The sequence below is a fragment of the Bubalus bubalis genome, chromosome 12, assembly GCF_019923935.1.
Source record: "Bubalus bubalis isolate 160015118507 breed Murrah chromosome 12, NDDB_SH_1, whole genome shotgun sequence".
In the NCBI taxonomy this organism is placed as follows: Eukaryota; Metazoa; Chordata; class Mammalia; order Artiodactyla; family Bovidae; genus Bubalus; species Bubalus bubalis.
In genome coordinates, this window is record NC_059168.1 from 2,929,656 (window position 1) to 2,954,045 (window position 24,390).

A 24,390-nucleotide genomic window follows, 5' to 3' on the forward strand; every position below is an offset into this window, starting at 1 on the left:
CACTGCTAAGGTTTAGGATACCCTTGCCTTCTCCAGTTCCCCTCCGCGAGAGATGTGGCTTCTGTAAAATTCATAGCATAGAGGAGCAGATCAAAATATTTGCTCTCTGCAGAGAGACAGAGGCAGAGAGCTAGAGAGAGAGGGAAGGAGAAAGGAGCCAGTCACAAGCATCTGAATCCTCCCAAACTTACTAGTGAAGTCCCTCCCCTACCCGGGGGCAGGGCTAGTGAGGGCTGAGCACTTCCTGGAAGGGGTACCCGGAGGGCTCTCTCCATCCCTTCAGAGGATGAGCAGACTCATCTCAGATCCAATTAGGATGAAAGCAAATGGGATGAAGACAGGATAAGGAACTAGAATCCCACGCAGCATTTCTTCCCTTGACAGATGTAAAGATTTAAAAGGAAAAATAAGGACTTCCCCTGGCAGTCTGGTGGTTGGGCTCAACACTTCCATTGCAGGGGGCACAGATTTAATTCCTGGCCAGGGAACTAAGATCCCAAAAGCTGCGTGGTGCAGCCAAGAAGGAAACAAAGACAAAAAAGGCCAAATATGTCACTGTCTGAGCTGGCAACTCTGTAGTCTTTCCTGGGCTCAGAAATAGAAACTAGGTCAGATCAGATCAGATCAGATCAGTCGCTCAGTCGTGTCCGACTCTTTGCGACCCCATGAATCACAGCACGCCAGGCCTCCCTGTCCATCACCAACTCCCGGAGTTCACTCAGACTCACGTCCATCGAGTCAGTGATGCCATCCAGCCATCTCATCCTCTGTCGTCCCCTTCTCCTCCTGCCTCCAATCCCTCCCAGCATCAGAGTCTTTTCCAATGAGTCAACTCTTCGAATGAGGTGGCCAAAGTACTGGAGTTTCAGCTTCAGCATCATTCCTTCCAAAGAAATCCCAGGGCTGATCTCCTTCAGAATGGACTGGTTGGCTCCTTGCAGTCCAAGGGACTCTAGTGGTTCCCAATCCCAACTATGCATCAGCCACAGGAAGAGGCTGTGGAACGGAAAGAGCTTGTTCAATATCCTTCTTCTGGGACTTTCCTGGTGGTCCAGTGGTTAAGACTCCGCACTTCCAATGCAGGGGACGAAGGTTTGATCCCTGGTCAGGGAACTGAGATCCCACATGCTGCCCCCGCCTCCTCCAGCAAAAAAAAAAAAAAAAATCCTTATTTCCAGAAAGTAGAAAGTGTTAATGGCTCAGTTATGTCTGACTCTTTGTGATCCCCTGACCTGTCCTCTGTCCAAGCTCCTCTGTCCATGGGATTTCCCAGGCAAGAATACTGGAGTGGGTTGCCATTTCCTTCTCCAGGGGATCTTATTTCCAGAAGTGACCAGGAATCTCTAGAAGTGGAGTCCTGGTTCTGCACATCTTTTCATATTTGAGTGACTTGGCTATAGTCGGTCAGATGCCAGCCCCTGGCATTTGGAACCATTGGCTTAGATGGTTTTTGAAGATTGATTTACCACAGAATTCTCTTTAAAATAAATAGTTCTAATATCCCTGAATTTGCCCTACATATTTCCTTCTGTAAATTGCATGATAGTCATAAATTAGATATGGTCGGATATCTCTTTGGTACCTGGGTCTCCACTGAAAGGAGTGAGAGGATGTCTTTGTGCTGAGGACCACACTTGGGCGAGAGTGGGCTTATCAACACAGTCCACGTCATCCTGTTTTTCTGTGAAATGACTACGCGGGGTCCCTTTTAAGGACACCTGGAAGAACTTTTAGGCAAAAGAGTTTCACAGACACGACACTGAGCAGTAATTTGCCATTGCTCGAGTCCTTACATTTTCTCACTAGATTAGCTGCCCAGTATCCCCAGGCCAGGACCTCCTTCTGTCTTCTGCTGAGTGGGCTTCCCCTGCTGGAAACATTACCAGTGGAGAACAGTGAGGGCAGTGTTTTCCTTTCAACTGATTGCCATATGAAAGAACTGTCAAATACAGACCTGACAGTGAGCACTTGCTGCCTCCCTGTTATGACACAGGAGTCCCTGGTGCCCAGTTAAGCTTGGTCCCCTGGGAAAAATCTGCCACCCCCCTCAGACCTTTGCGGCATATCCCTACTGGTCCTGTTGGTAGATTTCAACTTTTGTGTATTACCAAAAATGACATCACCTCTAAAACTGTCAATCGATCATCAGCTTTATTGCTTTTTCTCCTTGAGAAGAGCTTGACTGGATGTTTGACCACTTTCTAAGTACAAAATGGACTTATTTTCCTCTCTTTTCCCAGATCCCCAAGGTGTGCAGTGATCGATCTAAACTTGGTTGTGAAGCCAATTCTGTATTTTCTTTGTAAACAAAGGATCACATTACAAATTGATCATCACATTTATCTTGGTAATCCTTAATGTTGGGTTTCTAGGAGTCTCAAAATTAGAAGAAATATGTAGACTAGAAAACCTCCCTTGGGACTCTAATGTTAGGTTGAATCATTTGAACTTACTGTTTTCGTAGGTCAAAAATTGTCAAAGATCTCCAGTTTCATGTGGTTCAATCTAATATCTTGGGAATCCTTCAGGGGTCTCTGCTTAATGGTACAGGTTGTATACGTAGATCCTGGCTTCCTGCAGAGTATAGACGCCTCTGTAAGGATGTTACTTCTCTCCATCCACAATTCTTGCACCAAACCAGAGGCCGCTGATTAAAATCCTCATTTATATAGACACAAGTGAATGTTCCTTTTTTGTTTAACGGTTTTCCTTGGAATTTCATTCTTACTGTGATTTTAGGTAGAGCAGTGATAGGAGACACAAGAGATGCAGTTTCAATCCCTGGGTGGGGAAGATCCCCTGGAGAAGGGGATGGCAACCCACTCCAGTATTCTTGCCTGAAGAATACTGTCTCCCATGGACAGGGGAGCCTGACGGGCTATAGTTCATGGGGTCACTGCTGCTGCTAAGTCACTTCAGTCGTGTCCGACTCTGTGCGACCCCAGAGATGACAGCCCACCAGGCTCCCCCGTCCCTGGGATTCTCCAGGCAAGAACACTGGAGTGGGTTGCCATTTCCTTCTCCAATGCATGAAAGTGAAAAGTGAAAGTGAAGTCGCTCAGTTGTGTCTGACTCTTAGCGACCCCATGGACTGCAGCCTACCAGGCTCCTCCGTCCATGGGATTTTCCAGGCAAGAGTACTGGAGTGGGGTGCCATTGCCTTCTCCATCATGGGGTCACAAAGGGTCACAAAAACTACAGTTTTAAAATATGTCCATAAATTTTTTGATACCCCTCCCTTCAAAAGATGGAGCTTCATCTCCATTCCCTTGCTTGTGGGCTAAACGTAGTGACTTGCCTCTGATGACTGAATATGGCAGAAGTGATGTGCCACTCTTGAGATTAGGCCATAGAAGACATTGGGGTTTCCGCCTGGCTGTGTCTGGGATTGACTGCTCGCCTGGGGGAAGTTGGCTGTCATGTTGTAAGGACACTCCAGCAGTTCTAAGGGGTCCCCTGTGACGGGGAGCTGAGTCCTCTTGCCTACAGCTGGTGCAGAGGTGAGACCTTCTGCCAACAGCTGTGTGAGCCATCTTGGAAGCAGAGCCTCCAGTGCTTTTCTGCCTTCAAATAACTACAGTCTTGGCCAGCAAGACAGGTATAACTGCTGGCTCTGGTTCAGTGTCTTTCATGAGGTTGCTTGCAGTCGCAATCTCAGTTAAGACCTACCTATTGCTCTCCTTGGGAGAAGGCAATGGCACCCCACTCCAGTACTCTTGCCTGGAGAATCCCATGGACAGAGGGGCCTGGTGGGCTGCAGTCCGTGGGGTCGCTAAGAGTCGGACACGACTGAGCGACTTCCCTTTCACTTTTCACTTTCATGCAGTGGAGAAGGAAATGGCAACCCACTCCAGTGTTCTTGCCTGGAGAATCCCAGGGATGGGGGAGCCTGGTGAGCTGCCGTCTATGGGGTCTCACAGAGTCAGTCGGACACGACTGAAGTGACTTAGCAGCAGCAGCAGCAGCATTGCTCTCCTTCTCAGTGGTCAGCATTGTGCCAGGAATTGGGGAACTAGAGGGGGCATTCTTGTCTTCCAAAAGCTCACAGCTAGTAAGAGAATCAGCGTCATTAATAATTCCTGGACAGAAACCTGCTATAATTGAAGGTATTTAAAAAATGTTTTAGGGACTTCTGTGGTGTGAAAGTGCTGCACTCAATATGCCAGCAAATGTGGAAAACTCATCAGTGGCCACAGGACTGGAAAAGGTCAGTTTTCATTCCAATCCCAAAGAAAGGCAATGCCAAAGAATGCTCAAACTACCGCACAACTGCACTCATCTCACATGCTAATAAAGTAATGCTCAAAATTCTCCAAGCCAGGCTTCAGCAATACGTGAACTGTGAACCTCTAGATGTTCAAGCTGGTTTTAGAAAAGGCAGAGGAACCAGAGATCAAATTGCCAACATCCGCTGGATCATGGAAAAAGCAAGAGAGTTCCAGAAAAACGTCTATTTCTGCTTTATTGACTATGCCAAAGCCTTTGACTGTGTGGATCACAATAAACTGTGGGAAATTCTGAAAGAGATGGGAATACCAGACCACCTGACCTGCCTCTTGAGAAATCTGTATGCAGGTCAGGAAGCAACAGCTAGAACTGGACATGGAACAACAGACTTGTTCCAAATAGGAAAAGGAGTATGTCAAGGCTGTATATTGTCACCCTGCTTATTTAACTTATTTAACTTTTATGCAGAGTACATCATGAGAAACGCTGGACTGGAAGAAACACAAGCTGGAATCAAGATTGCCAGGAGAAATATCAATAACATCAGATATGCAGATGACAGCACCCTTATGGCAGAAAGTGAAGAGGAACTAAAGAGCCTCTTGATGAAAGTGAAAGTGGAGAGTGAAAAAGTTGGCTTAAAGCTCAACATTCAGAAAATGAAGATCATGGCATCCAGTCCCATCACCTCATGAGAAATAGATGGGGAAACAGTGGAAACAGTGTCAGACTTTCTTTTTTTGGGCTCCAAAATCACTGCAGATGGTGACTGCAGCCATGAAATTAAGATGCTTACTCCTTGGAAGGAAAGTTATGACCAGCCTAGATAGCATATTAAAAAGCAGAGACATTACTTTGCCAACAAAGGTCTGTCTAGTCAAGGCTGTGGTTTTTCCTGTGGTCATGTATGGATGTGAGAGTTGGACTGTGAAGAAGGCTGAGCGCCGAAGAATTGATGCTTTTGAACTGTGGTGTTGGAGAAGACTCTTGAGAGTCCCTTGGACTGCAAGGAAATCCAACCAATCCATTCTGAAGGAGATCAGCCCTGGGATTTCTTTGGAAGGAATGATGCTAAAGCTGAAACTCCAGTACTTTGGCCACCTCATGCGAAGAGTTGACTCATTGGAAAAGACTCTGATGCTGGGAGGGACTGGGGGCAGGAGGAGAAGGGGACGACAGAGGATGAGATGGCTGTATGGCATCACTGACTCGATGGACGTGAGTCTGAGTGAACTCCAGGAGTTGGTGATGGACAGGGAGGCCTGGCGTGCTGCGGTTCATGGGGTCGCAAAGAGTCGGACACAACTGAGCGACTGAACTGAACTGAACTGAACTGTGGTGGTCCAATGGTGAAGAATCCGCCTTCCAATGTAGAGGACTCAGGTTCTGTCCCTGGTTGGGGCAGGGATCCCTCATGCCCAAGGGGCAACTAAGCCTGCTTGCCACAATTAGAGAGAGGCCCTTGCACCACAGCAGAGACCTAGCACCACACACTCCCTGCCACCAAAACAAGTGTTTTCGGTTGTACTTGCATGGGACTTTGGAAGGTCAAACGAGAAGCAGGTCTGCTTCCTAAGGTGTTTTGAGTAGGAGGGTGTGAAGAAAGAAGGGGTCTGAGCAGACCCTGCGGACAATGGAGAAGGTGACACCCCACAAGAAAAGGAGGCTGACTGGACCCCTCTTGAGAGGCCAGGAGCCACTGTGGGCTACTCTGTGGGGACCAGGAAATCCCAGACCACGCTGTCCGCATCTCTTCCTTAGCAGACCTTTCAAAAAACCAGAATTAATGGTAAAAAGTAAGACAGCTGGCTAGGAAGAGGGGTGAAGAAATTATCCTTTTGAGAAGTGAAGTGTCTTAGAAAGAGTGTGCCCAGGTTTGTGGAGAGTTCACGTCCTTAATGATTAGTAGTAGCTCCAGTGAAGTGAGTTTAGTCTTCAATAACAGTGTAGCAATACATTGTTAACACAAGCAAAGGCTCATTTCTATGCAAGAGCCTCCTGAGAGTAAAACAAACGAAACCCATAGAAATTCTAAAGATGTAAAACTTCAGCTTTTCTATAAGAACAAAGCCAAAATTTCTTGGTTCTGGGCTCTTTCAAGACGATTTTTACCAGGTCTAGGATGTTACTGATGGACAGCTTGGATCAAGTCTCCACCGTGGAAATGCAGCCGGTGGGGCAGGGGGAGGCCGGGTTGTTCCTTGTACTTGCTCTTGTAATGGATTGCTGCTTTTCTCACAGTTAATGGCTTTCTAAAGTTGAAATAGAGCTTGAAAATTGACTGTATTTGGCGAACCTTGGTAATCGTGCTTATTTTTTGTCTCACAGAAAACAATCCAGCAGATGATCAAAATCACAATCCACCACACGTGGAAAACATCTCCCAAACTCTCCGAAGATCGTCAGGTAAATGAGAATTAATGACCATGTTGGTGATAAGTGTAGATTGTGCCTCCTGATTCTGCTTTTTGTTTTTGTGTTACAGAGACAAGGAATGTCAAAATTTGTGTTTAAGTGGCAAGTCCATCTTTTTTTTTTTTGTAAACAACGCTATGGAAGAGCAAGACAAACACAACCCCTTAGTAGGTTAAATCTATGTTATCCAGAGTTTTCTGTCTGTAGTGGTTAATTTCTCAACTCTGATTGGACAAGCTGGCATTTCCAAAGTCAAGTGATTACCAGTCATATCAATCTGCACATTTTCTCTCTTTTTCTAAGCCAAATTGAATAAAGAACAAGTTTCTTTCTTTCTCCAGAAATAATTTAACCACATGAGGCTGTTATCACATACTTCCTGGACAGATTTCATCTGCAGAGTTAGCTGCAGATTTTCAACCCTGTCTGTTTCTATTAAACCATTCTGTGGTCCCTCTACCAACAAATGAATATTTGGGTGTATTTAATCTTCTGCATTGCCCTTGCAATTCAAGAAACATTCTTTTTAAAATTGAAGTATAATTGACTTAAAATATCATATTAGCTTCAGGTATAAAATATAGTATTTCAATATTTTTGTACATTACAAAATGATCACCATAAATTTAGTTATTGGGCTTCCCAGGTGACTCAAGCGGTAAAGAATCTGCCTGCAATGCAGGAGAACCAGGTTGATCCCTAGGTTGAGAAGATACCCCGGAGAAGGGAATGGCTACCAACTCAGGTATTCTTGCCTGGGGAATTCCATGGACAGAGGAGCCTAGCAGATTATAGTCCATGACATCGCAAAGAGTCAGACACGACTGAGCAACTCACACTTTTCAAGTTTAGTTGCTATCTGGCACCACACAAAATTACTACAATATTACTGACTGTATTCCCTGTGCAGTACATTACATCCTCATGACATGTTTATAACTGGAAGTTTGTTCCTCTTAATCTCCCTCATCTGTTTCACTCCTCTGTGTGTGTGTGTGTGTGTGTGTGTGTTTGTATTATTTTTTACATTCCACATATAAGTGAGATTGTATAATATTTGTGTTTGTCTGTCTGATTTACTTCACTTAGTATTATAATCTCTAGGTCCATCCATTTGCCACAGATGGCAATATTTCATTTTTTTTTTCACACAAATTTTAGAATTACTTGTCCTAATTCCTTGAAAAACGCCATTGGTATTTTGATAGGAATTACATTGAATCTGTAGATTCCAACTGTTTATTTGAATTCCTCATTTCTTTTTCTTGTCTGGTTCTCTGGCTAGGACTAATACCATGCTGAATAAAAGTGGACAGAGTAGGCATACTTGTCTTTTTCTGATCTTAGAGGAAATTCTTTCAGCTTTTCACCATTGAGTATGATCTCTTAAGTTTGAATGCATTCTGATAGTTCTGCTTTTCCACTCCTGCACCCTCACCATATTTAACGTTTTTGATGTCAGATTTTACACCTTTTTGTTCTGTGTATCCTTACTTATTGTGGCTGTAGATGATTTTACTACTTCTGTCTTTTAACCTTCCTACTAGCTTTATAAGTGGTTATTCCACTACCTTACTATATGTTTGCTTTTACCAATGAGATTTTTCCTTTTGTAATTTTCATATTTCCAGTTGTGGTCTTTTTTTTTTCTTTCCCCGCTTAGAGATGTCCCTCTAAGTTTTCCTGTAAAACTGCTGCAGTGTAGCTTTCGCGTGTCTGTAAAATTCTTTATCTCTCTCTCAAATCTGAGTGATAGCTTTGCGGGGTAGACTATTCATGGTTGCAGGTTTTTTCCTTTCACCACTTTGAACATCGTGCCACTCCCTTCTGGTCTGCAAAGTTTCTGCTGAAATGTCAGCCCATAGCCTTGTGGGAGTTTCCTTATACATGACAAATTGCTTTTCCCCTTGCTGCTTTGTGGGTTTCCTCTTTTTTTCTTTTAAAATTCTTTTTATTGGAGTATATTCTTTATCTTTAATTTTTTCCACTTTAGATCTTGGCACAGACCTCTTTGGATTCATCCTGTTTGAGACTGTGCTTTCTGGACCTGGATGTCTGTTTCCTTTCCCCCATTGGGGAAGTTTCAGCTATTATTTCTCCAAGTGAGTTCCCTGCCCCTTTCTTCACTCTTCTCCTTCTTGTTCTCTGCAGTGTGAATGTTAGTTTTCTTGATGTTGTTCCAGAGGTTTCTTAAACTATCCTCATTTTTTGGAAACATTTTTTAATTTAATATACATATTAATATATTCCAGGCTTCCCTGGTGGCTCAGTGCTTGCAATGCAGGAGACCTGGGTTTGATCCTTGGGTTGGGAAGATCCCCTGGAGAAGAAAATGGCAACCCACTCCAGTATTCTTGCCTGGGAAATCCCATGGACGTGGGGTCTGGTGGGCTACAGTCCATAGATTTGCAAAGAGTTGGACATGACTGAGCGCACACACACACATTATATATTAAGGGCTTCTCTTGTGGCTCAGCTGGTAAAGAATCTGCCTGCAATGTGGGAGACCTGAGTTGATTGGAAAGTCGGTTGGGAAGATCCCCTGGAGAAGGATACACACATTAATATATTAGCATATTATATTTAATTTAACACAATATATTAACATGTTATATTTTAAAATTTACTATCCTCATTTTTTGAAATGTTTTTTAACATATGTGTTAACATATTAATATATTAACATATCCTCATTTTTGGAAATATTTTTATTTTACTTTATTTTTAAAAATTATTTTAATTGGAGGCTAATTACTTTACAATATTGTGGTGGTTTTTGCCATACATTGACATGAATCAGCCATGAGTGCACATGTGTCCCCCCATCCTGAACCCCCCTCCCACCTCCCTCCCCCTCCCATCCCTCAGGGTTGTCCCAGTGCACCAGCTTTGAGTGCCCTGTCTCATGCATTGAACTTGGACTGGTGATCTATTTCACATATGGTAATATGCGTTTCAATGCTATTCTCTCAAATCATCCCACCTTCGCCTTCTCCCACAGAGTCCAAAAGTCTGTTCTTTAGATCTGTGTCTTTTTTGCTGTCTCACATATAGGGTCATTGTTATCATCTTTCTAAATTCCATATATATGCATTAATATACTGAATTGGTGTTTTTCTTTCTGACTTACTTCACTCTGGGTAATAGGCTCCAGTTTCATCCAGCTCACTAGAACTGACTCAAATGTGTTCTTTTTAATAGCTGAATAATATTCCATTGTGTATATGTACCACAGCTTTCTTATCCATTCATCTGCTGATGAAAATCTAGGTTGCTTCCATGTCCTGGCTATTATAAACAGTGCTGTGATGAACATTGGGGTACACATTTCTCTTTCAATTCTGGTTTCCTCGGTGTGTATGCCCAGCAGTGGGATTGCTGGGTCATATGGCAGTTCTATTTCCAGTTTTTTAAGGAATCTCCACACTGTTCTCCATAGTGGCTGTACTAGTTTGCATTCCCACCAACAGTGTAAGAGAGTTCCTTTTCTCCGCATCTTCTCTAGCATATATTGTTATAGACTTTTTGATAGCAGCCATTCTGACCAGCGTGAGATGGTACCTCATTGTGGTTTTGACTTGCATTTCTCTGATAATGAGTGATGTTGAGCATCTTTTCATGTGTTTGTTAGCCATTTATATGTCTTCTTTGGAGAAATGTCTGTTTAGTTCTTAGGCCCATTTTTTGATTGGGTCATTTATTTTTCTGGTATTGAGTTGTATGAGCTGCTTGTATATTTTTGAGATTAATTCTTTGTCAGTTGCTTCATTTGCTATTATTTTCTCCCATTCTGAAGGCTGTCTTTTCACCTTGCTTATAGTTTCCTTAGTTGTGCAAAAGCTTTTTAAGTTTAATTAGGTCCCATTTGTTTATTTTTGCTTTTATTTCCATTTCTCTGGGAGGTGGGTCATAGAGGATCGTGCTGTGATTTATGTCAGAGAGTGTTCTGCCTGTATTTTCCTCTAGGAGTTTTATATTTTCTAGTCTTACATTTATATCTTTAATCCATTTTGAGTTTATTTTTGTGTATGGTATTAGAAAGTGTTCTAGTTTCATTCTTTTATAGGCAGTTGACCAGTTTTCCCAGCACCACTTGTTAAAGAGATTGTCTTTTCTCCATTAACATTAATATATTAACATATTATATTCAGTTTAACATAACATATGAACATTATTTAACATAACATATGAACATATTATATTTTTTAATTTACTATCCCCATTTGTTAAAATTCTATTTTCCTTTCTATGCTCAGCTTGGGTGATTTCCACCCCTTCATCTTCCAGTTTGTGGACCCGTTCCTCTGTATTACCTAATGTACTGTTGGTTCCCTCTAGTGTATTTTTTATTTCAGTTATTATTCTTCAAGTCCGTTTGTTTCTTCTTTATATTTGCTGACTCTTTGTTAAACTTCTCACTGTGTTCATCATTCTCCTAAGTTCACTGAGCATCTTTATGATCCTACCATGACCTTTTTTATCTGCTAGGTTGCTTCTCTATACTTTGCTTAGTTCTTTGGGGGTTTTGTTTTATTCCTTCATTTGAAATATCTTCATATGTCTCCACATTTTACATAATTGTGTTTATTTCTAAGTGTTAAGTAAATCAGTCATGTTTCCTTTTCTTAGAGAAGTGGCCTTATGTATGAGATTTCGTAGGGGTCACCCAAGCTATGTGCTCTAGCAGTGCCCGCTCTGCGGGCTTGATGGGCTCTTTTGTTGTGACAGGGCTGGCTACTGTGGGTGCTGGTAGGTGAGGTTGGCCCTTGACTTAGTTGGCTGCCAGGCCCTGCCTCGGGCCCTCTGGTGTTGCGGCACTGGGTCCTGGGGTGGCTGGCTGCAGAGCCCAGGAGGCCTGGGACTGGTGCCAGTTCAATGGTGGGCAGGTAAGCCCCCAGCACTGACAGACTAGAGGGAGGACTCAAAGACTCCACGATGGCGCTTGCCAGTCCCAGAGTCCTTGTGGAAGAGCAAGTCCCCCAAAATGGCTGTGCCAGCATCCTTGTTCTCAGGGGGGTCCCTGTTGCCTCCTCCCTCTCTCGGAGCCTTCTGAGATCAGCAAGGGGCTCTGACCAGAGTCCTTTCAAATTACTGCCTCTGTGCTGGGACTGAGATTTTGGGTGTATTCTATAAGAGCAGAGTCTCTGTTGGTTTTTGTTTATTTGTTTTGTTTGTTTTTTAATATTTATTCATTTGGCCACACTAGGTCTTAGTTGTGGCAGGCGAGCTCTTAATTGTGGCATGTGGAATCCAGCCCCCGACCAGGGATCGACCTTGCCTTCCCTGCACTGGGAGCGTGGAGTCTTGGCCACTGGGCCGCCAGGGAAGTTCCTGGTTTTCTACAACTGTTTATCTCTTCTGTTTGCAAACCCTGCTGGCCTTCAAAGCCAGGAAGCTCATCTTCCTGGTGCAGGAGCCCTGGGCTAGGGAGCCTGAAGTGGGGTTTGAACCCCTGCTCCTTGGGGAGAATATCCACGGTTGTGATTATCCTCCTGTTTGCAGGTCACCTTGCCTGCGGAGTAGGTCCTGATTATACCCTGTCTCACCATGGCTCCTTCTTTACATCTCTAGTTGTGGGAAATCTTTTCTACTGGTCTTCAGGTCATTCTCATAGATGGTCGTTCTGCACATAGTTGTAATTTTGTCGTGCTCGTGAGAGGAGATGAGCTCAGGGTCTTCCTATTCTGCCATCTTGGCCACATACCTCAAGAAACATTTTTTTAATGGTATTTTGTGGTTATGAATTGTTTTCATGAACATCATACTATCAGGGAGATAGGTCTTATTATCTCTTGTTTTATACCAGTCGACCCTGGGGTCAGAGAGGCTCGGCAGCTAGTCGAAAGGTTCTTGCTAGGTCCTGTAGGTGTGGTCCCTGACCAGTAGCACCAGCATCACTTGGGGTGCCACACCCCAAACTTACTGAATCAGAAACTCTAGGGTGGGGCCCAGCAGTTCTAACAAGGCCTCCTGGTGATTCTAATGCACACCCCAGGGTGAGAACCACGGCCTGGGTCTATCCAGGAATGTGTTAGATTAAAAAAATAAACAACGCACGCTCTGGAGCCTGTGTGCCTCAGTTAGAGAAAGCCCACATGCAGCAACTAAAACCAAGTGCAACCAAAAATAAATAAATTAAAAAATCCCAAAACACTGATGTACATTTGGACCTTTCTCCTGACTCCTCACTTTGACTCTGGAGGCATTTACTTTCATCATGAAAACAGAACTAGTCACAGGCCGCTGGTTGTTTTTAGATGAACACGTTTTGTGTTTGTGTTTTGCAGATCACATTGCAGAGGAGCAGAGGGATCAAGAATCCTCTCTATTCAACAGGGATGTGAGTGATACGCAGTCAACGACCATCAATAAGGGGACGCTTCAAGAAGCAGTCAGTCCAGGTATTAATAATAATCTGCACAGCATGAGCTAAAAAAGATGCCTCAGTATGGATGTCTTCAGAAGGCGTCTGTTTGCCTTTCATGGTATTTTAATGGAACAGACTAGATGTCAGCACACCTTTAATTTACTCACAAAAGCATACAGACAGCAGTTAAAATTATGAATTGAATTAACTCCAGGAATTTTTTAAAAAAATCTGTCTTTTGGCCATGCCACGAGTCATTCGAGACCTTAGTTCCTTGACCAGGGATTGAATCAGTGCCCCCTGCAGTGGAAACATGGAGTTTTAATCACTAGACTGGTACAAAAGTCCCTAACCGCAAGAATTTGCCCCTACCCTTTCAAAAAGATGGTCTTCCATGGTGGCTCAGATGGCGAAGAATCCTGCAATGCAGGACACCTGGGTTCCATCCCTGGTTCGGGAAGGTCCCCTGGAGAAGGGAATGGCAACTCATTCCAGTATTCTTGCCTTGAGAATCCCATGGACAGAGGAGCTGGTGGTCTATAGTCCGTGGGGTCGCATGAGTTGGTCATGACTGAGTGAGCAACATTTTCACTTTCACTTTCAAAAAGATGCTACTCTGATGTTGTTTCTACACAGCTAGGGTCACTCATAACATAGGCATCATGTTCACAGTCCTTGACATTACTGAGCACTGATGCTTTCTAACAAGCAGGAGGGATTACATGCCAAAGGTTAACCTAGTCCTTGATCTTCACCTTGGATAGCCTGAGCTCGGCCCATTCAGAATGGATAGAAACTTACCCATCATGGCAGTGTGCTGGTACCAAGCCCAGGACACTCCCTCCACATAGCCCACTATCAAAATCATAGCTGGTTGTCACTTCCTAACTCTCAGGGATTAAATGCTGAATCATCCCAGCAGAGCCCTTAGAGCTGCTCGCTGCTCCTGCCTCTTGACATATAGCTGATGAAGGTGGGGAGTTGGTGGTGCCCCAGTTGTCTCCCTATATCCCAAGAAGGCCTTTGGCCAGCATCCTCCTGCCTGCATCACTAAGCTCCCCTCAGCAGCTCTCCACATCTGATTCCTATCACTCTACCTCTGTGCCCCGTTTCCCTGGTTCCTGTGTCTGTTTTAGGTCACGTTACAAATGGGGTAACTGAAGCTCTGAGTCCCCAATGTCAGCTGAGGAACCTTCCTTTGAGCTCTAGCTAAGATTGCCTTGTAGTCCCCAGCCCACATGCGGGGACATTCCAAATCTGCCCTCAAGCTTTCTGCAAGTCCTCAAGAGTCGAAAGAGCTTGGCATCATGTTTGCCTTATGTCATGAAATTCCCGCAAACCCACACACACACAAGGCAGATAGTGTGCATGGCAGAATTTCCTGAAGCTGGGAGTGGCGGGCAGCAGAGAAGAGACTGTATCTTTGCCCTGTGAAAGCCTCGGACTGAAGACTTGACTCTGTTTTTCTTTTTTTGTTTATTGAGGTATAGTTGATTTACAATGTTGTATCAGTTTCTGGTGTACAGCAAAGTGATTCAGGATATAAACATATATATATATACACACACATGCACACACATGCACACATATTCTTTTTCAGATTCTTTTTCATTACGGTTTGCTATAGGACATTGAATATAGCTCCCTGTGCTATACAGTAGGGCCTTGTTGTTTATATAGTTCATATATAATAGTGTATACCTGCTAATCCCAAACTCCTGATTTATCCCTGCCCCTCCTTGGTAACCATAAAAGTTTGTTTTCTACTTCAGTCTGTTTCTGTTTTGTAAATCAGTCCACTTGTATCATTGTTTTTAGATTCCACATGTAAGTGGTAGCATATGGTATTTGTCTTTCTCTGCCTGACTTATTTCACTCACTATGATCATCTCTAGGTCCAGTCATGCTGCTGGGACCAGCATTATTTCACTCCTTTTTTATGGTTTTGGCTCCGTCTTTCTTAAAAGCCATCGCATCAGGACTTTCACCTCCTATGGTGGCCTACCTCCTCCCTCCGTCGTCACTCGCACCTTTTTCTCTCCTCACCTCCTCCAAACTGGCCACTTGGCTCCTCGCTAACTCATAGCCTCAGCATCTCACCTTCACCACCAAAGAGGTCATGAATGTCTTTCCCTAAACATAGCCCATTTCTTCCCCAAGAGGACTCCTGGAGCCAGCAGCTGAGGTTTTCATCTGGGCCCCAAGCAGAACCAACAGGCTGTGCTCTGGGTGTGTATGGGACGGCCGCTCTCTGCTGACTCGGTTCTGTGTCTTCTCACGTAGATGTTCTGAGCAGGGGCATGCCGTGCTCACAGCTTCTGCAGTTCCTCCAGAAGAACATCATCGTCGCTGCCGTCTCAGTGGTGGGAATCGTCACGGCCACGGGGCTGCTGCTGCTGGCACTGGTCACGTACATCAGGAAGAAACAGTCACTGTGAGTGGCTCTCAGGGCCCGCCTTCCTCCCAGGAGCCCACAGGTGTTTGTGCCAGCGTTGGCCCGGAGCGTCCTCTGACCCCGGATCCGGAGGAGGGCGGGGCCTCCGAGCCTGGCTGTGTGTCTGCACTGGTTGGCGTGCCTCCTGGACACCCTGCCTTCGGTTCCGATGCACAGCTGGGTTTGGGGTTTCCTGGTCTGGGCCGTCCTGGCCTCTGAAGGCCACCACAGATCAGGCCACACCGCTTCTTATACTGAGGGCCACTGAAAGAGGAGACAGGATAGCCTCTGGCAGAAAGGTCAGAAAACAGGAACGTGGGGGTAGAAAGGAATGGAAAGGCCCAGCTCCGGGAGTGTGGGGAGGGAGGCTCGGAGGAGAGGAGAGGACGGCTGACGTTCAGCTTGCTCATGCTCCTGCAGCAGCGCTGGTTGGTAGAATATTGAAAGATGCCTCTGCTGGTTGGTAAACAGCCCCTTCCCCGGGACCTCCCCAGACTTCCCAGTTCCCCATGACCCAGCAAAGGAAGGATTAACGTTTGGCACAGCAGGGAACCCTCCAGGACTCTGTTCCAACTGTGGCTGTCTTGACTAGTCAGTGTCCTCCTGTGCTGTTAAATCCCTCGGTTATCCCCCTGATGGGAGAGCTCAAGCACAGTGGCTCTGACCAGGAGCAGGCACGACAAAGGGTTTACAACCTTATGCATTTGCAGTAACGGTACCTCAAAATTATCTGCCTCAGTCTGCATCCCTTGGGACACACACGGGGAAGAGCAGCTCCCTAGGGCCGCTCAGGTCCTGCCCACCACTGTGTTGGATACTCAGCCTGTCCACAGGGAAAGGGGGCCATGGTGACCCCACCTACCCCCATCACTGCAGTATTTACATTTCCCTACAACAATGGCATGGCTTTCCCTAAAAGTGTCCTTTAAAATGCCAAGGCTCCCAGGACCAATAACCCTTTCAGGCCAACCACCACCACCTCACACCCAGCTTTCTCCTCTGGGGCAGCAGTGGGTCCCTTGAAGTGAGAGAGGAGCCCGGAATATGGCAAATGTTAGAGAGAGAAGATTTAAAGAGCTCCTGGGAATAAACTTGACCCGTTTCATGGTTCGGACGGGGGCCTATCCATCAGATTCACCATTTCCCTCCTGGGTCTTTCAGAAGTATCAAAAGAAGTAGTGAAGGCTGCGGCTCCATTCCAAAGACAACAAGCAAAGCTGTGAAGAGCCTGGGTTGGTTATGAGAAAGCTGAGGGTCGGGGAGGACATTTCCAGAGGCTCCATAATTCCCAGAGGCAAAATGAATTTCACACGTGACACACCTTCCTGATGGGTAGTACTCAGACTCCTCCCCGCTCAGAAATGTCAGCCTCTGTTGCCTCCCAGGGAATAGACCTTAGGAATTGCTGCACATTTAGTTGTGGAGTACAGCTTCTGTGTTTTCTTTCAGACATTCTCCGGCAGACATCACATACAATATTTTTATAATGAATGGAAAGACTTGGTGGCAAAAGTCTCAAGACAAGAAGACCAAAAAACATGCAGGAAAACAGAAACGGTTGAAGTTAAATTCTGGTATCTAAGCCAGGTGGTGAGCCCAGCCACCAGCACCTAAAGCTGTGACGTGAGGCGATTCTCCATCCAGACACGTGGAAAGGCATTTGGATTTCTGGCTGTGAGGTGCACCCTAAAAAATGTACCTTTTCCTCTCAATTTTGAATGGACCAAGAAAACAGTTTTGACCACAGATTGCTCATATGGTAACAGCATTAATGGCTAATACAGGAGGCTTAGCACGTTTCCCCAGAGACTAACCTGACAAAATAATGGATTGATTTATTTATTAAAACATTGGTTTGTTTTTTTCAGCCATTCATTGAACAGATATGAATTGAACAACTAATATCCAGGTGATATTAAAATACACGCGGCAGTCAGAGGTATTTGAATCAGGCATGGCTATCACAGGTTTCTGAAGACATGCAAACAGCCAGCTGAAGCTCTCTGGTAGTCAATTTATGCCTCTGTGTCTCCACTGCTAAAGGGGCCAAGGCTCTGAGGCTTGGGGTCCAGAGGAGAAAGGAGGGAAGAGGAAACTTATGTTGGTGTTGCAAGAGCAAGAGAGTGGCCATTATAGCTCAGGCAATTCTTGCCCCTACATTGGAAGGCAGGGGCTGGAGAGAAGGATGCTACCTTCCTGTCTCCTGGAAGGGGGTTCCTGAGGCTGGAGGAGGTTGCCCTGCAGCTGCGTGTGTGACCACAGGGGTCCCTCAGGTGCCGTCCATGCCTTCCCATGTCACTTGAAGGGGACGCACACCTTCTTATGTCTGGGAATGTGAAGGGGGCGATGGAGGAGCCCAGCCACAAGCACACTCTTGGGGTTGGGTCTTAGTCATTCTGGGAAGGACAAGGACAGGAGCAAGATCTGAGGTCAGAGGTTCAAGAAAGGGCTGTGGCCTAAGCAAAGTTCCCAATCAAGGGATGGGGGACCTGGCCCAAGACATCTATGAGGAGCATGTTATTTGTAGACATTTTAATGACGGCCATTCTGACCGGTATGAAGTGGTACCTCATTATAGTTTTGACTTGCAGTTCTTGAATTAGCCATGTTGAGCATCTTTTTGTGTGCCTGTTGAAAGTGAAAGTGTTAGTCACTCAGTCATGTCCCGCTCTTTTCGACCACATGGACTATAGCCTGCCAGGCTCCTCTGTCCATGGAATTTTCCAGGCAAGAATACTGGAATGGGTTGCCACTGCCTGTTGGCCACATGTATTTCTTTTTTCGCAGAAATGTCTACTTAGATCTTCTGCCCAATTTTCAATTTGGTTGTTTGGTTTTTTGTTGCTGAGTTATATGAGCTGCTTATATATTTTGGAAATTAAGCCTTTATCAGTCACATTGCTTGCAAATATTTTCTCCCATTCTGTAGGTTGTCTTTTCATTTTACTTATGGTTTCCTTTGCTGTGCAGAAGCTTTTAATTTTAATTACGTTCCATTTGTTTATTTTTATTTTTATATCTATTGTCTTGGGAGACCTAAGAAAACATTGGTATGATTTATGTCAGAGAATGTTTTGCCTATGATCTCTTCTAGGAGTTTTATGAGGTCATGTCTTATATTTTGGGATTCCTAGGTGATGCTAGTGGTAAAGAATCCTCCTGCCAGCGCAGGAGATGTAAAGGACACGGGTTCAATCCTTAGTTCAGGAAGATCCCCTGGAGGAGGGCATGGCAACTCACTCCAGTATTCTTGCCCGGAGAATCTCATGGACAGAGGAGCCTGATGGGTTGCAAAGAGTTGGACATAACTGAAGCAACTCTGTACTCACCTTATATTTAAGTCTTTAAGCCATTTTGAGTTTCTTTTTGTGTATGGTGTGTGGGAGTGTTGTAACTTCTTTGATTTATATGTGGCTGTCCAACTTTCCCAACACTACTTGCTGAAAAGACTTTTCCCCCATTGTATATTCTCACCACCTTTTTGAAGATTAATTGACCATAGGTGAATGGGTTTATTTCTGGGTTCTCTAGACTGTTGCATTGATTCATATCTGTTGTGCCAATACCATGTTGTTTTGATTATTGTAACTTTGTAGTATTGTCTGAAGTCTGAGAGAGTTATGCCTCCTGCTTTGTTGTTTTTCTTCAGGATTGCTTTGGCAATTCTGGCTCTTATATGACTCCATATGAATTTTAAGATAACTTGTTCTAGCTCTCTGAAAAATGTCATGGATAATTTGTTAAGTATTGCATTAAATCTGTAGGCTACTTTGGGTAGTATGACCATTTTAGCAATCATTATTAATTCTTCCAATCCAAGAGCATGAGATTTCTTTCCATTTCTCTGTTCAGTTCAGTGCAGTTCAGTTGCTCAGTCATGTCTGACTCTTTGCGACCCCATGGACTGCAGCACGCCAGGCCTCCCTGTCCATCACCAACTCCCAGAGTTTACTCAAACTCATGTCCATTGAGTTGGTGATGCCATCCAACCATCTCATCCTCTGTCGTCCCCTTCTCCTCCCATCCTCAATCCTTCCTAGCATCAGGGTCTTTTCAAATGAGTCAGTTCTTTGCATCAGGTGGCCAAAGTACTGGAGTTTCAGCTTCAGCATCAGTTCTTCCAATGAATATTCAGGACTGATTTCCTTTAGGATGGTCTGGTTGGATCTCCTTGCTGTCCAAGGGACTCTCAAGAGTCTTCTCCAACACCACAGTTCAAAAGCATCAATTCTTCAGAGCTCAGCTTTCTTTATAGTCCAACTTTCATTTCTATATGTGACTACTGGAAAAGCCATAGCTTTGACAAGATGGACCTTTGTTGGGAAAGTAATGTCTCTGTTTTTTAATATGTTGTCTAGGTTGGTCATAACTTTTCTTCCAAGGAGCAAGCATATTTTAATATCATGGCTGCAGTCACCATCTGCAGTGATTCTGGAGCCCAAAGTAATAAAGTCTGCCACTGTTTCTCCATCTATTTGCCATGAAGTGATGATGGGACCGGATGCCATGATGTTAGTTTTCTGAATGTTGAGTTTTAAGCCAACTTTTTCACTCTCCTCTTTCATCAAGAGGCGCTTTAGTTCTTCTTCACTTTCTGCCCTAAGTGTGGTGTCATCTGCATATCTGAGGTTATTGATATTTCTCTCAGCAATTTTTTTCAGCTTGTGCTTCATCTAGCCCAGAGTTTCTCATGATGTACTCTGCATATAAGTTAAATAAGCAGGGTGATAATATACAGCCTGACCTACTCCTTTCCCTATTTGGAACCAATCTGTTGTTCCATGTCCAGTTCTTACTGTTGCTTCTTGACCTGCATATAGATTTCTCAAGAGGCGGGTCAGGTGGTCTGGTATTCCCATCTCTTGAAGAATCTTCCATAGTTTGTTGTGATCCACACAGTCAAAGGCTTTGGCATAGTCAATAAAGCAGAAGTAGATGTTTTTCTGGAACTCTCTTTCTTTTTTGATGATCCAACCGATGTTGACAATTTGATCTCTGGTTGCTCTGCCTTTTTTAAATCCAGCTTGAACATTTGGAAGTTCACGGTTGAAGTTCATACTGTTGAAGCCTGGCTTGGAGAATTTTGAGCATTACTTTACTAGCGTGTGAGATGAGTGCAGTTGTGCGGTAGTTTGAACACCCTTTGGCATTGCCTTTTTTGGGACTGGAATGAAAACTGACCTTATCCTGTCCTGCGGCCCCTGCTGAGTTTTCCAAATTTTCTGAGTCATCTTTAGTTTCCTTTATTAATGTTTTATAGTTCTCAATGTATAAGTCTTTCACCTCCTTGGTCAGGTTTATTCCTAAATATTTTATTTGTTGGGGTATGATTTTAAAATGTATTTTTTTTTAGTATTCCCTTTCTGGTATTTCATTGTTGGTTTAAAGAAATGTGACTGATTTCTGTATGTTAATCTTAAACCCTGCTACCTTGCTCAATTCATTGTTCAGTTTTACTAGTTTTTGTGTGGCTTCTTTAGGATTTTCTGTATATAGTATCATGTCATCTGCATATAATGACAGTTTTACCTTTTCCTTTCCAATTTGAATACTTTTTATTTCTTTTTCTTGTCTGATTGCTGTGGCTAGGAAGGACTTCCAGTACTGTGTGAATGGAAGAGGTGAGGGTATCCTTGTCTTATTCTAGATTTTAGTGAGAGGGCTTTCAGCTGTGAGCCATTCAGTATTTTATTGGTAATGAGTTTGTCATAAATGGCTTTTATTATATTGATATGTTCCCTCTGTACTCACTTTGATAAGAGTTTTTGTGAATGGATGTTGACTCTGGTCTAATGCTTGTTCTGCATCTATTGAAACGATCATGTGGTTTTTGGCTTTTGTTTATGTAGTGTATCACATTTATTCACGTATGTTGAGCCATCTTTGTGAACTTGGGATAGATCACACTTGGTCATGGTGTGTGATCTTTTTTATGTGCTGTTGGATTCAGTATTTACTAATATTTTGTTGAAAATTTTTGCATCTATAGTCATCAAATTTAGTGATGTATAATTTTTTCTTTGGTGGTGTCCTTATCTGATTTTGGTATCAGTGTTATGGTGGCTTCATACGATGTCTTTGGAGAATGTTTCCCCCTCTTCATGTTTCTGGGAAGAGTTTGAGCAGGATCAGTATAAGTTCATCTTTGTATGTTTGGTAGAATTTGCCTATGAAACCATCTGGTCCTGGACTTTTGTCTGTAGGAAGTTTTAAAATTACAGATTCTTTTTTTTTTGTCCGCAGTGCATGGCTTGCAGGATATAAGTTTCCTGGTCAGAGATTGAACCCAGTCCACAGCAGTGAAAGTGCCAAGTCCTAGCCACTGGACCACCAGGGAATTCCCTACTTACAGATTCTGCTTCACTTCTAGTGATCAGTCTGTTCAAATTACCAGTTTCTTCTTGATTCAATTTTGGTGGGCTATATGTTTCTAGAAACTTGTCCTTGTCCATTTCTTCTAGGCTGTTGAATTTTTGGCATATAATTGTTCACAGAATTCCCTTATGGTTTTTTGTATTTCGGAAATATCAGCTGTTATGTCTCCTTTTTTGTTTCTTATTTTGTTTATTTGAGTTTTCTCTTTTCTTCTTGGTAAGCTGGCCAGAGGTTTGTCAATCTTGTTTATCTTTTAAGCATGATAGCCCTCATCTTATTTAGAGAAAAGGAAAACCAGACAGATAAATTCACTAGCTAGAGGTCATATAGCTAAGGGGGTATCCTGGCCTCTAATCTGGATCCAGAGTTTGTGCTGTAACCATTGAGTAGCCCAGCCCGTGTCATCTCCTGAGTCTCCAGAAGGACCCTTGGGACCTGCTGAGGAGGAATGGATAGGAAGGATTCTGATCTCCTTTTTGAGGCAGAGTGGGTGAAGCAGCCCCAGGGGAACAGAGGTGGTTCTGAAAAAGCAGGCCTGGTAGATGGTTTTCCCAGCTCTGTGGTTTTCCTCATTTGCACTCCAAAACTGGGGAAGCCCCCAAAGCTTTTAGCCATGGGGAACGGGGGAGGGTCAAGGCCAGGTTGGGTATGAGTGGGACATTCTTGGCACCTGTGTCTCTCCAGTAAATATCAGCCCACTTTCTTCTGTCTGAAGCCTACTGGGGCTGCCCAGGTCTTGGCCTGGAGGATGGACCGGCTCAAGGAGTGATTGTGACCCTTTAGGTCCAGGTTAATATCTCTGGATAAACTCCACTGACTTCAGCTATGGGAGAACTCTTTAGACTCTCTAACCTACATCTCAGTCCAATTCCACAGGACTTCCCTTTGGTAACTGGGATCTTCTGTCCTCTTTAAAAAAAGGTTACAAGGAAGCACCACTCATGTAACCCTCCCTTTGAATCTGATCCACCCAAGCTTTGAGAACTTGGAATTTGACAAGTGACTGCAAGAGGGGACCCTTCCAAAGACAGTCCCTGAGTGAAACCGGCTCGTGGTAGGTTTGCTGGGTTTTCTTCAGATCTGCTCCATCACCCCTGTTCCAAAGAGTCCCTGATTTCTGTCCCCTCACGCAAGGCATTTCTTGGCTAAAATCTCAGTCTGAATTTCTGATTTCACTTGGCTGGTGTCCCCCCGAGCATTTCTAAAAATGTTAACCTGGCCTCAGATCCCGCTTTTGGCACCTCATTCAAAGACCTGACTTATCCCAGCTCTGCCTTAGGCCCCCTCTCCACAGAGAGGCCGGAGAAGGCAATGGCACCCCACTCCAGTACTCTTGCCTGGAAAATCCCATGGACGGAGGAGCCTGGTGGGCTGCAGTCCATGGGGTCGCTAAGAGTCGGACACGACTGAGCGACTTCCCTTTCCCTTTCCCACAGAGAGTCACTGTGATGTAACTAGACAAACCTTGGCCACTCTAGGAGACCTCAGCTCACCTCCCCTCTGTGGGCCTCTCCTCCTCTACACAGTGGACAGCCTGAGGTTTGCCTTGTTTACACTGCAAAGCTGAGACAGGCAAGTGTCAGAGTCAACATAAAAGTCCACATTGCCTAAAATGAGTAATAATGACCACATCTCTGTGGATCGGACACTAGGCCCGGCACTTTACATCTGTTAGCCAGTTTATAGATAGCAAATCATTTCCCCCTTTGCTCTTAGGGACAGAAGGTGTTTCTTCAGAAGATAAAAGAAAGACTGAATTCAGTATGGTGCAATACCCACTGCGTGTGCCAAGCTGTCTGTGCTTGGGCTTCTTGCCCCCTTGAAAGCCCCTCTCTTTTTCTGGGTATCTTAGTATTATCATCAGTGTTAGGGTAACCAAGGCACAGTAAATGCTTGGGGGTAGCTTCAGAATTCTTTAGAAATTCATTAGAAGGCTCAGTGGTTACCAACCAAGTTAGGGTCAGCAGCAAGCATGGAATGACAATTAAGTATAAATTGTTCCAGAGTTTGTCTCTCACCCAGTGCCAACCCCACTGGCAGCCGCTCAACATTTGTGAACAAAGGAAATGAAGTGAGATTTCAACAGCTGCTCTGTCTCCCTTTCAAGTTAACATAATTCTAGCTTGTATATAGCCTGAATATGTTTGAATGGTGATCCCTAAAAAGACATGTCCGCATCCAAATGCCTAGACCCCTATGAGTATTCCTTTCTTTGAAAAATGGATATTTATAGATATAATTAAGTTAAGGGCCTTACTAATTTATTTTTTATTGAACTATAATTGATTTACAATGTTGTATTAATTTTTGCTGTACACCAAAGTGACGCAGTTATACATGTATATACATTCTTTTTTATATTTGTAATTAAGGATCTCAAAATGAGATAATATGGTTTGCCTGGGTGGGTCCTAAATCCAAAGACAAGTGTCATAAGAGACAGAAGAGGAAAGACAGACAAACAGAGAAGACAGAGGCAGAGGCAGAGTGATGTGGTCACAGCTGGGGAAGCCAAGGAGTGCTGACAGCCACCAGAAGCTGGAAGAGGTAAGGCAGTATGTCTGCTCTAGAA

The 24,390-nt window shown here is 44.2% G+C and overlaps 1 protein-coding gene across 7 annotated transcripts in view; it reads left to right on the top strand.

Annotated features, from left to right (window-relative positions):
- Positions 1–17,314, top strand: part of C12H2orf92 (chromosome 12 C2orf92 homolog) — a 60,975-nt gene extending 43,661 nt beyond the window's left edge. For all 7 annotated transcript variants that reach the window (XM_044925597.1, XM_044925600.1, XM_044925598.1 and 4 more), the window contains 4 exons: positions 6,556–6,633; positions 12,930–13,043; positions 15,293–15,443; positions 16,893–17,314. In XM_044925597.1, coding sequence (XP_044781532.1) covers positions 6,556–6,633; positions 12,930–13,043; positions 15,293–15,443; positions 16,893–17,025 — 476 coding nt within the window. In that variant the 3' untranslated portion in view covers positions 17,026–17,314. The remainder of the gene's footprint in view (positions 1–6,555; positions 6,634–12,929; positions 13,044–15,292; positions 15,444–16,892) is intronic.
- Positions 17,315–24,390: the final 7,076 nt, after the last annotated feature.